Here is an 11,471-nt window from a genome sequence, read left to right on the forward strand (position 1 = left end):
TATAAACATAGTAGGACAGATAATTATATTTACAGAATTTTACATGTTTATATTTTTTAAAAAAATTAATTTTCTAAATCAAAAATGAAAAATTAACAAAATCAATATATTTTTCAGTGTATGCTAAATTATATTATACTTGTGTCTCAATAAAATTTGACATGTGTAAGAAAAAACTTAATTTATTAAGCATGTATATTAATCAATAGATGATGAATAACAAAGTTAAAAATAATAACATAAGTAAATTAACATAATTTTAGTCGGATATAAATTGTAGTTATCGTTGCAATATATAATTTTTTAGTGTAAGTAAGTACACAAAACCTTGAAAGAATAATGAACTTAAAAAGGAAAAAAATTCAATACATGATGTGTATTAGTATAGTTTTACATGTTTTATTTTAAAGATTTAAATGCATGTAGTAATATGAGAAACCTGAAAAAAAGAATAAAAAAATGAGTTTGTAGGAATGAATTTTTGGTCAATTGATGAAAATTGACAAAAGTATTACTTATGAAATTTTGTGGATGTTAACTGATTTTTGTAATGATTATTTGAAATAAATTATAATTTATAGGAATGAATCTTCGGCTATTTGATAAAAATGTCCCTATATCTTCATTTATGTTTTTATTTTATAAATTTCACTCTTCTAAAATTGATTATGACTTGAGGTAAAATTAGTACTTATGAGATAACAATATAACAAATATATCTTAATAATGTTGATTCAGTTTTTTTGCGAATTATATTTTGTTAATTTTTATTTTTATTTTCAATTCTTACTAAGGTACATATTTGATATGATGTATTAATTGTTTTTGATATAAAAATATTTAGTTCTATGCATTAAGATGAAAGGTGTAGCTAAACTTAAAATATAGTTTATTATAATGAAATATATATATATATATATATATATTTAAATGGTACTTCCTATCCTATAAAAGTCTTTGGGTAAAAGTATAAAGATTAATAAACAATAAATATTATATCATTTATAAAACTTCAACCAATAGGAAAATATACTGCATAGTTCAAATAATCATAAATTATATTAATAAAAATTGTATCTAGAAATTTGAGAAAATATTACAAAATAGAACAAAAAAAAGTCTTAAAACTCTTATATGATGAAACTGATAAAATAGCAAAATGATGATAACTTCATATTCAATATTAAAATGTTACAAGATAAAATCTAAAATAATATATATTCTATACTACTTAATTATTTTAAATATATTTTTTTAACTTTTACCCACGTAATAATACGGGACTTATCTAGTATATATATATATAAACAGAAATTAAACATTATGATAATATACAAATTAAGTTTGGTTTCGGTTCGTATTTCCGGATTTGAGTATTTTCTCTAATCGTTTTCTCTAATCGTAACCGCTCGTTCCATTTGCACCCCACTATTTGGAAAGACGCGTAACCCAAAAAAAAAAAACCCGCGAGAACTAAAGCAATAGTGCCACGCTGGCAATCCGTGTGAGTCCTCACTAACCAATGACAATCCATTCCCAAAGCAGTATATATATAAGAAACCACCCTCAAAACCCTAAAATCAACTCCACTCACAATTTACTCAGCCTTCTCTCTCTCTCTCTCCACTCATTTTTTTTCAATCGCCTCTTCAAATTAATTTTCCGATTTAAAAAAAAAAAAAAATGAGCTCCGGCGCCGGCAGTGGAACAACCAAAGGTGGCAGAGGAAAGCCAAAAGCTACAAAGTCCGTTTCTCGATCTTCCAAAGCTGGTCTTCAGTTTCCCGTTGGTAGGATCGCTAGATTCCTTAAAGCCGGTAAATACGCCGAACGTGTCGGTGCCGGTGCTCCTGTTTATCTCTCCGCCGTTCTTGAATACCTCGCCGCTGAGGTATCCATCAATCTTCTCATTTCTCGATTTCGATTTCTTAGTTGCCTTGTGATTTTTCAATCGCAAAATCGTGTTTAGTCTAATCTTCTGATTTCTTGATCTTTGCGTATTGTTTATGATTTAGCTGATACTGATGATGATTTAATGGTATGGTCTCTGTAGTCTGATCTTCTAATATGATGTTTGATATGATCATATAGGTATTGGAGCTAGCTGGAAACGCAGCAAGGGATAACAAGAAGACACGTATTGTACCACGACACATTCAGCTCGCTGTAAGGAACGATGAAGAGCTTAGCAAGCTTCTTGGAAGTGTTACAATTGCTAATGGAGGTGTTTTGCCTAACATTCATCAGACACTTCTCCCATCAAAGGTTGGAAAGAACAAAGGAGATATCGGATCTGCTTCTCAGGAGTTTTGATTCTTTAATATGATGTTTACTCTCTTTGTTTATGTTTTTTTTAAGCTTGTAACATAGACTGCTCTCTCTGTTCTACAATAGTTTTGAATTTCATATTGCTTTAAAAAAAAACAAAAAAAATCTGTGTTTGCAAATCGAGTAATGAATATGGTTTGATACTTATTTAGTTCATTAAGAAGATCAAAATGTGGATTTTGGTATAGCAGATTCAATTGCTTCGATACAAGAACCAATAGGTTTGGCTTTAGACATGGCTTCTGCAAGTGGAACTCTTGCTTCTCTGTAAGAATGTAATATGGAGACAGTGTTTGACACAGCCCATTTGATATGAGACTCCTTTTCTGTTTCTGTGAATCCTAACCATCCCAGAACATCGTTTAACTGCAACAACACCAATTCACAACTGCACATTAGAACTAGAAGGTTAGTCTCACACTAGAATTGGCTTGAGTTTTGTGTGAACCTTGACAACATCTGAGTAGAAACCTTCTGAGTATCCGAATAGTAAATGTTCGGCTACCATTCCTCCAAGTATCACACATGAAAAGTTGTTCAGTGTCTGCATTCAACAGATTCAACCAATCATTACTTTGAGCTATAACAAAAAATCACTCATTACAAATACATTTTGAGGTAATGTTACCTTGGATGAGATATTGCCTTGAGTATCCTACATTGTAGAAGAACAAAAGTGTCAAGTTAAGAAGATTCACAACAGAGATATTATGTATATATATATATATATATATATATAAAATACTAATACCGATAGATTCATTCGGCCTCCCATATCATTTTTCATAAGCTGGTTTGCTGCACCGACCTGCGGTTACAACATCAAGTCTAATTGTTGGAACATAAACAAGCTGACAATTTGAACTATGAAAAAACAAACAAACCACTTACTTGTTTGAGGAACTCGAAGCCCACAAATTCTACTCTCCCGGTCACACTGGACACATTCTGCCTAACAGCTTCCAATGTTGGCACTTCATAGTGTCTTGGAAGAACTCCAAGCAAGTAACCAACCAGAAAATGACCAGATTCATGCTGCAGACGTCGCAAAACAAGAATGTGTTATGATCTCATTACTAAAACAACATTTGTGATCAATTTCTTCAATCATCACTTTACAACAATGTTAAGTTAGAAGTTAAGGAAATACAAAACATGTTAAGTTCGAAGCTATGAGAGCTACTTAGATAAAATTGCAATCACATTACATACTTTTAATTTGTGACAAAGAAACTTAAAAGATGTTCACCTGAACAACAGCGAACCAATCTTCTTCAGGTGAAGTTTTTGTTTCTTCCTCTTTGGATATTCTCACTGAATTTTCAACATAAACAGATTTAATGCTTGTTGAGACCGAATCAATCAACGACCGGAGATGAGTTTTGCTACTCATGTCTAATTTCTTCGGAAGCTAAATCACACACAAAAAAGATGGAATTAGACATGATTTTGTGAAAATAAAGCATGAGAGAGATAGAGACGAGAGAGGGACCAGTTTAGCAGAGCCGAAAGCTGTGAGGCAGCCATGTTTGCCCTTGAGTTGTTTGACGAGAGAGAGAGCAGTTTCGTAATTGCCTCTCGAGAGTTCTTTATTCACCCTCTCAAGTGATCTCCGGCGACGGTCCACCGGAGATCTAGCTCCGACCACTAGTAAGCGGCTGGGTTGGATGAGATAAGAAGAGGTAAAGCTCATATTGGTTTGTGGGTTTTTTGAATTTAGTAAAACTGAACTTTTCGAACGCAACGATGGCGATGTAGCTCAAATGGTAGAGCGCTCGCTTTGCATGCGAGAGGCACGGGGTTCGATCCCCCGCATCTCCGCTTTCTTTTTTTTAAAAAAATTTAAAATACTAAAATTTTCCTATGAAAAAAAACAAAAAATCAATACCAGCAGATATTTGCCAATCTTAGCAAATTACGATAGAACATTTATAAATTAATACTCTTTAAATTAATATTCGTTATAAATTAAAAAAAAATTCCGGTCCCGAGTTGAGCCGGTGTAAAAAATAACACAATTCGATAAAATAATAAAATATTTTTTTTTTGAAAATCCTATATAAAAATATAGTCCCAACAATATCGATATTAACTATATATATATATATATATATAAGAAATTTAGTGAAATATGAAATTTAGTGAAATATGACTATATTGTTGTTTGTCTATTCTTGAATTTGAATTCTAGTTGGAGCTCATCTCTAATCTTTTTTATTGTATTAAAAACTTTTAATGTTGTTTTCTTAAATCGCATCCAAAAATTAAGGAGAGTCCTAGTTGGGGTAATTTTTTTTACATGTAATTGATTCTAAAAGCACTACAATATGTTATTCGACTTCATCATTAATTACCATGAAAGATAATACCAACAATTTCTTCTAAACTCTAAACTTCAAACATTTATCATTTTCACCTAGATAATTAAGTAAACTATTAACATCAATCCTATTACGATAACTAAAATTATAAATTAAGAAAAATCTATAAAAATGTGAATCGTAACAAAAGTATATTATTTTGTAATGTAAAATTTTCAAAATTATGAAAAAAATCTCTTCATAAGTTAATATTTTATTAATTTATCGATAAATTAAAACATCTATAAATTAATAAAATTTTATGGTCCCAACTTTATTAATTTATAGAAGTTTTACTGTAGATATTTAATTATATGTACTGTATGTTCAAATACAAATAAAACCAAACCAAACTAAAATAATACCTTGACTCAAAAAACTAATCAATTCTTTTTTTTTTGGTATGATTCACAAGGATTCATTGTTTTTATATCCCAAAATCTGAAGTTGAATCCAAAGGGAAACAAAATCATACCAAATCATCTAATTATATTTATGTTTAGCTAAAATTTGCACTGTTCTTTTTTTTTTTTTTTTTTACAACAAAATTTGCACTGTTCATAAATTTAAAATTGTATAACCATTTCTTTTATTAACAAGAGAAATATCCAAGGAAAGTCCTTTATGTAAAATTTAAAATTTAAACAAAACCCTTTGAATTAAACCGTGTTTACTGGTTTTCTAAAATGGTCCGGTTCAGAGTGGCTAACTCCGGTCCGTAATGCTCAAAAGAAAAAAAAAGAAACCCAGAGAGAGAGAGAGAGAGAGAGCATTAGAAATCGAAGAAACGATGGAGAAAAAAAGAGAGGAAGCAGGAGAGTATCATTCCAAAGATTTCGAATGGGAATTTCTGAAGAATATCGTCGAGAACGATCCTTCTCTCTCCCACCATCTCCATCAGCAGCAACAATACCACCACCACGATTCCCAAAAACATCCTCCTCCACCAGATTCCCAGCCATGGCAAGATTTTCACTCCCGTCACTCCTCCGGCAAATTCTTCAAGGTACACACACGCACAACGATTAGCTTCGAATTCCAAAATCCGTTTGATTTGAAATCAGCAGTTTCAGTTACAATTAAGAATGACACTATTCGTCTTTCGTATAGGAAAGAAGGTATCTGTTGAAGGAGTTTCCTGAGTTGGTTTCTTGTGGAGAAAAGAACTCAAAACTATTGGAAGTTGGTTGTGGTAATGGCAGCACCGTGCTTCCGATTTTACGGTATACATATAGACTTTTGTTTACCCGAAGCCGGAGTAAGATTACTAGTGAATCACGTTGTGTTAATGACTCTTTTATGAGGTTGATTGTAAAACTGTTATTCTTATGTACTTGTGTCTGTTTTTATCTTTGGATTTGTGCAGTGGAAACAAGAACATTACTGTATACGCTTGTGATTGTAGCAGTGAGGCTCTTGTTAGGACTAAAGAGAACATTGATCGCGCTATTGCTTCAGTTGATAACTTCCATTCTTTCTGCTGTGACTTTTCAACCTCTGAATTTCCTGATTGGGTGGCATGTGATAATTGTCGAGACCGTTCAGGTTTTGGTCCTTCTTCACCAATTCATTACCCTTTCATCCTACATAAAGATATATACTCATTGATCTCTCATACATGTCTTACTTATTCTTGTACGTCGTATATATATCTTCGTTAATAGGAGGGAGTGTGGGGATGCAGGTGAACTATAGATGTTCATTGAATGAACACTGCATCGCCGGGGTGGATTTTGTCACTCTGGTATGTGAACGAACATCGCTCATGTTGTTAAGACCAAACTGTTATGTTATGTTTCTGCAGTGGGACTAGATTTTGTGAGAGTCATCTCAGGAAATTTGTAATGGTAGTGACAATACAGATGTCTTTCACGTTTTATAATTTGATTCTTAGCTATTAGGCTCTTTCCAGATGAGTTATATGCTGTGCTATGTGAACATCAGATCAGTCACTGAAACTCGGCTCTTTTTGCCCTAATTATTTTTTTTATGTTATTGTCAGATTTTTACCTTGTCGGCTGTGCCTAAAGAAAGAATGCCGAGAGCGATCAAGGAATGTTTTGCTGTGCTCAAACCTGGTGGTCTACTCTTATTCAGAGATTACGGTAATTATTTTAATCAGCATCATCGTTTAGAGTTTTATCATATGTGTTTTGCAAATGAAGAGACACTAATAGGCCGCTAAACACTTTGACTAATATTCAGGCTTATATGACATGACGATGCTGCGGTTTGAGCCAGAGAAAGTTATAGGTTTCAGGGAATATGTGCGGTCAGATGGAACCCTTTCCTATTTCTTTTGTCTCGATACTGTCAGGAAACTATTTATAGATGCTGGATTCATTGAGGTAAAACTTCTTGTTCTTTGTTGTGATTGGAGTATCTATTCTGATATTTGAATGAATAGCAAACTCTTAATATTTTGATTCTCGTTTGCAGGTGGAGCTTGAAAATTGTTGTGTCAAAGCAGTAAATCGGAGAAAGGGTAAAAGCATGTACCGAGTTTGGGTTCATGGGAAGTTCCAAAAGCCATTTTAAACTTCAGTGGAAAGGCAAGTCCTGATCTGGTTCAGTATGGAACGACTAGAAACTTTTTAAATTCTAGGGAAATATTTTACAACTTTATTAATTGGCTTATGACAAGGATAGAAAATGCTGAGTGTAGTTGGATACAATAAAGTTATCCAGCTTGTAACCGTCAACTCCTATAGAATCTAAAGACTAAGTTAAGGTGCTACTAAAAAATGTTTGCAGGTAATTTGGTACTTTATAATTGTGAATTTGCAGTAATGAAAAATGTTTTCTGGTGCACCTTACAAGACATTGATTTTTGATTTGGGAAATGCCTAAACCACCTGAACTATCTATGAAGATTGCAGAGTTTAGTTTTTGGATTATCTTTATACTAATATTTTTGATACTAATCTTGTGAGCAGTTCGCGGTTCTTTGTTCACTAATCTTGATTTCTCTGTTAGCAATTCCTGTAATTGTAACCTCACGTGTTCATATATTCGATCACCATGTTTTTTTTCCTTCATCTAGTATTTGTTTTGTTTAATTTGTCGCTTCTTTGACCGTCTTTGTGTTTTTTTGGTCGTGTCTTAAGTTTAATACATGTTTTAAGAAGTTATGCTAGAATTGGAAGGTTTCGGGCTTGTTTAAAGATTGAAGTTGCCTTGTATAAGAAATTTTGCTTAATGTATATGGATTTCCGAATCCAAAAACAATTGTGAAGCAATAACTAAAAACATCTCTATACAGAGAAGTACAAATTCGAAAATTGCTCAAAATTTCCCAGATTGCCATTCAATTAGTTGTAAAGGAGAGTGTTTATTGAAATTGGAAAAGGTAATTTTGTAAAAAATAAAGAATCCACATTACCCGACCCGTTTGGAGAAAGGATCCGCGTCCTTTCACTTATAACCCGGTTTGTATGTTGTTGGGCTTCACGTGAATGTCGTTTTGGCCTGTACGAAAACCACCAAAAAAGCCTTGCCCATTAGTTGTTTCACACATAATCGAAAGAATATACGAATAAAAAGAAATCTTCAAAACTTAATCACCACAAAATCTCGATTCTATTTCTAAAAAAAAGCATAACTATCTAATAAACCAAAATTCCATAATCAACGCTCAAATCTTTCGTCATATATTGAATATTTCCCGTAAATCAACCATCATTCATTCTAAATTGGCGAAGTATCCTTTTTTGTTAAGCATATCCAAGATTTTTTGCTTTCACAAAAAACTAACATTCAAACTTTTTTACCTAAACCCTAAACTACTATTCATCTATAAATATGATCATCAAACTCACTCTGAAAATCATCAAACACTTACCATTCCTCCTTTAAAAGTCACTAAACACACAAAAAGTATTGCCAATGGCTGCAGCCTTGGCATTCATCCGAGATGTTAAGCCTTAGAAGACTTCATGGAAAGTTCAAGTTTGGATTCTTCATACCTGGAAGACGTATACAGCAAAATTTGGTGAAACCTTGGACATGGTACTCGCTGACGTTCAAGTGAAGTGAGTATAAAGAATTTTTTTAAAACTATCACCATTTTGTATACATACATATTCAAGTTGTATTCTTATAAAACTAAACAAATCTAATGTTATTTCAGGGTACAAAGATCCACGCTTCCATGAAAAATGACTTGATGAACCGGTGTGGAAACAAGATCATTCAAGGAGAATGGAGATCAGTTGAACATTTTCCCTTTGTCAATTTGGGATAAAATTCCATCTTTTTTTTTTAAAAAACAGATTTTGAAATAAAGGTCTCTTTGATTCATATTAAAACCTGAATTAAGTTATTTGAGATGTTTACTTCAACGAAAACAAACTTACAAAATTCATATTCGATTTTGAAATTGTATAAACCCCAAATTTTGAATTTGGTTTTTCATGATTATCAGTATATAATCGGAAATTATTGTCATCAGATTTACAAATATTTTTTGGGTAATGTTCAATTCGAAAGGTATATGTTATTTGAATTGCGAACTGGGTTAAATTTGAAGATCAACAACCACATAAATTATAAAACAAAGTTGTGAATTGGTTAGATACGAACCTCGGATCAACCAGAATCGGGTGCTTTTGTTGGAGTCTCAACCTACACAATAGAATCAAGTATGAAAACAAGAGAAATTACAGGAAGAAAGAATAAGAAAAGAAGAAGGGAGTTGTTCTTCTCTTCTCTCTCTCTACCTCGACGACGACGAAGGGAGTTGTTGTGTCGTAAGGTGGAGGAAGGAAAGTTGTATGGGCTTTGGTGTAGAATTGAAGGCCCAAATAGTAAATGAGTTATTTTGTGTTGTTAAGAAAACAAATTAGAGTAAATAGGTTAAAATAAGTTGCAGTAGAAATGTTATCCTAAAATATTATTACATATTTGATTCATGTATAGTATAAATATCTAAAAATAATTTATAATGTATGTACATTAATTATCAGAATTTGAGTTTTTCTTAAAAAAAAATTGTTGTAAGTATTATATCTCATATCTCATATCAAGAGATTTGCAAATGGAACATTTTTTCTATAAAAACTTATAAGATATTAATGTCATAAAGACACTAATGTAATATATGTGATACTATAAAGAGTTTTGATGTATAAAAACTAAATTACTTACGAAATACAAAATATATTCATTTAAATAGGAAAAATATTAATTTATATTTAAAAACGATTTGATTTCTTTTAATCATTTTTAAATATATTTTAGAGGTCTGTCCTCTTGGACTTAACAAGGGTTATTGAACATAATATTGAACACACAAAATTTTAATATTTGTTCTTCCTAAACAAGTAGAAGGGGTTTTACAGTCACATAGAAGTCTATGCGGATTGCGGGTTTTAGTGGATAAGCCTATGCGGGTCGTGGGTTTAGCGGGCAAGCCTATGTGAATAGTAGCAAGGCCATGTAGATTACAAATCAGACAAGCTAAAATGGATGCGGGCTGATACGTTTGACATAATAAACACAAAAATAATAGACAGAACGATATATAAGTTTAAGAAAGTGTGATATGTGTCAAATATACCGTGCATCAAAACCGAACAGAAAAACAAAAAATATTTGATTTTCATTCAATACACACACAAAATATATAAAACATTTTATTTTACTCTTTGACCTAGACACGAAAGACGAAGAATTCATAAATATAATATAATCTAACAAAATAAAAGAAATAATATACCCGCGGTACACCGCGGGGTTCAAAGCTAGTTAGTTGGATAAGCACACTCTCAATATCAATTAATGAGAACTGTACATGAGCAATCTATATAATAACTTGTTGTTCATAGTTATAAGATATATCATATTTTGATCAATTTTCCTATGTGGAATCAACAATCATCTCATCTCTTTTCATTGCACAAAGATGGTTCATACCTTCTTGACCTCAACGAAACAACGTCGTTGAAGCTCGACTTGCCCTTTACATTACCGGCCAAAACCAAACCGGTATGTATTCTTCATTGTCGTGGAATGATTTGTCTGACTCTTAACAACAGTGAGCTAGCAATCTGGAAAATAGGTTCGGAGAAATTCATGAGAATACCAATGGTTGAACGGGGCCAAACCACAAATCTTTTGGGATTTGGTTATGACTGGCTTTCTGATGATTACATGATTGTGATGATAATCAGTTCCAAAACCTATATTTTTGCATTGAAAGGAGGCATTTGGAGAGAAATTGTACCAAACACTTCTCTCCATTGCAAATTCAAAGACCCGACCGATACGGTTGTGGAACACTGTATGTATTGGATAGCAGACCGGTCTCACAACAAAAACCCACCAAGGAAAAACACCATCCTGTGTTTCGATTTCTCCAACGAAGATTACCAAGAACTTTTATTTCCCATGATGTACACTGAGTCGAAACTCAGTTCACGGTTAGGTGTTTCGAGGGGGGAGCTATGCATTATCGATCATTACCCTTGTCTAGATAATGACATTTGCTTGTGGCGTCCAACAAGATCAAGAGACAAGAGGATTATTGTTGATGTCCAAATCGGTCACAATTAGAATGTTTAAGTTCGGTAAAAGGATGGTCGAAGTTTTCTTCTATTAATCGGTGTCGAAGCACAAAAGACAGGTTACAATACAACTTAGACGAGTTAGCAAGTAATGAACGAGTTTAGAATGGACGAGTTAGACGGACGAATCTTCGAATCCTTCGCTTTAAACCGTTAACGGGTAAACAGCCTTGTCTCTCCTCTCTTCTGCCCCCTTTGGTCGAACGCCGTGCGCCCGCTTT

At 32.7% G+C, this 11,471-nt stretch overlaps 4 protein-coding genes, 1 long non-coding RNA gene and 1 other non-coding gene across 10 annotated transcripts; 4 read left to right on the plus strand and 2 right to left on the minus strand.

Annotated features, from left to right (window-relative positions):
• Positions 1-1,574: 1,574 nt before the first annotated feature.
• LOC104750287 (putative histone H2AXb) lies at positions 1,575-2,472 on the plus strand. The gene is made up of 2 exons (XM_010472064.3): positions 1,575-1,890; positions 2,091-2,472. Exons 1-2 carry the CDS (start codon positions 1,684-1,686, stop codon positions 2,310-2,312), a joined length of 429 nt encoding a protein of 142 aa, XP_010470366.1. The 5' UTR covers positions 1,575-1,683; the 3' UTR covers positions 2,313-2,472.
• Positions 2,452-4,192, minus strand: LOC104750290 (uncharacterized). The gene is made up of 7 exons (XM_010472065.3): positions 3,820-4,192; positions 3,577-3,738; positions 3,219-3,362; positions 3,079-3,135; positions 2,956-2,982; positions 2,776-2,871; positions 2,452-2,693 (listed from the first exon to the last, which is right to left on the minus strand). Exons 1-7 carry the CDS (start codon positions 4,018-4,020, stop codon positions 2,493-2,495), a joined length of 888 nt encoding a protein of 295 aa, XP_010470367.1. The 5' UTR covers positions 4,021-4,192; the 3' UTR covers positions 2,452-2,492.
• Positions 4,076-4,148, plus strand: TRNAA-UGC (transfer RNA alanine (anticodon UGC)). Its single transcript has one exon. It is a non-coding gene; the product is annotated as a tRNA-Ala (tRNA).
• A 1,221-nt stretch (positions 4,193-5,413) lies between the features above and the next one.
• On the plus strand, positions 5,414-7,498 carry LOC104750286 (uncharacterized). 5 transcript variants are annotated; one of them, XM_087490391.1, is made up of 7 exons: positions 5,414-5,693; positions 5,798-5,945; positions 6,054-6,232; positions 6,372-6,431; positions 6,690-6,792; positions 6,893-7,035; positions 7,127-7,498. In XM_087490391.1, exons 1-7 carry the CDS (start codon positions 5,478-5,480, stop codon positions 7,223-7,225), a joined length of 948 nt encoding a protein of 315 aa, XP_087346517.1. In that variant the 5' UTR covers positions 5,414-5,477; the 3' UTR covers positions 7,226-7,498. The 5 variants fall into 5 exon arrangements, with proteins under 5 accessions (XP_087346517.1, XP_087346518.1, XP_087346520.1 ...); XM_087490392.1 differs by having other exon boundaries at positions 5,798-5,910; positions 6,352-6,431; XM_087490394.1 differs by having other exon boundaries at positions 5,436-5,693; positions 5,803-5,910.
• A 410-nt stretch (positions 7,499-7,908) lies between these two features.
• LOC109129638 (uncharacterized) lies at positions 7,909-9,408 on the minus strand. Its single transcript, XR_002035919.2, has 3 exons — positions 9,269-9,408; positions 8,529-8,652; positions 7,909-8,155 (listed from the first exon to the last, which is right to left on the minus strand). It is a non-coding gene; the product is annotated as an uncharacterized LOC109129638 (long non-coding RNA).
• Positions 9,409-10,546: 1,138 nt separating this feature from the next.
• On the plus strand, positions 10,547-11,239 carry LOC104753545 (putative F-box protein At3g16210). Its single transcript, XM_010475783.2, has one exon. It carries the CDS (start codon positions 10,547-10,549, stop codon positions 11,237-11,239), a length of 693 nt encoding a protein of 230 aa, XP_010474085.2.
• The last annotated feature ends 232 nt before the right edge of the window (positions 11,240-11,471 follow it).

Source organism: Camelina sativa, chromosome 16 (genome assembly GCF_030686135.1).
Source record: "Camelina sativa cultivar CO46 ecotype springtype chromosome 16, ASM3068613v1".
NCBI lineage: Eukaryota > Viridiplantae > Streptophyta > Magnoliopsida > Brassicales > Brassicaceae > Camelina > Camelina sativa.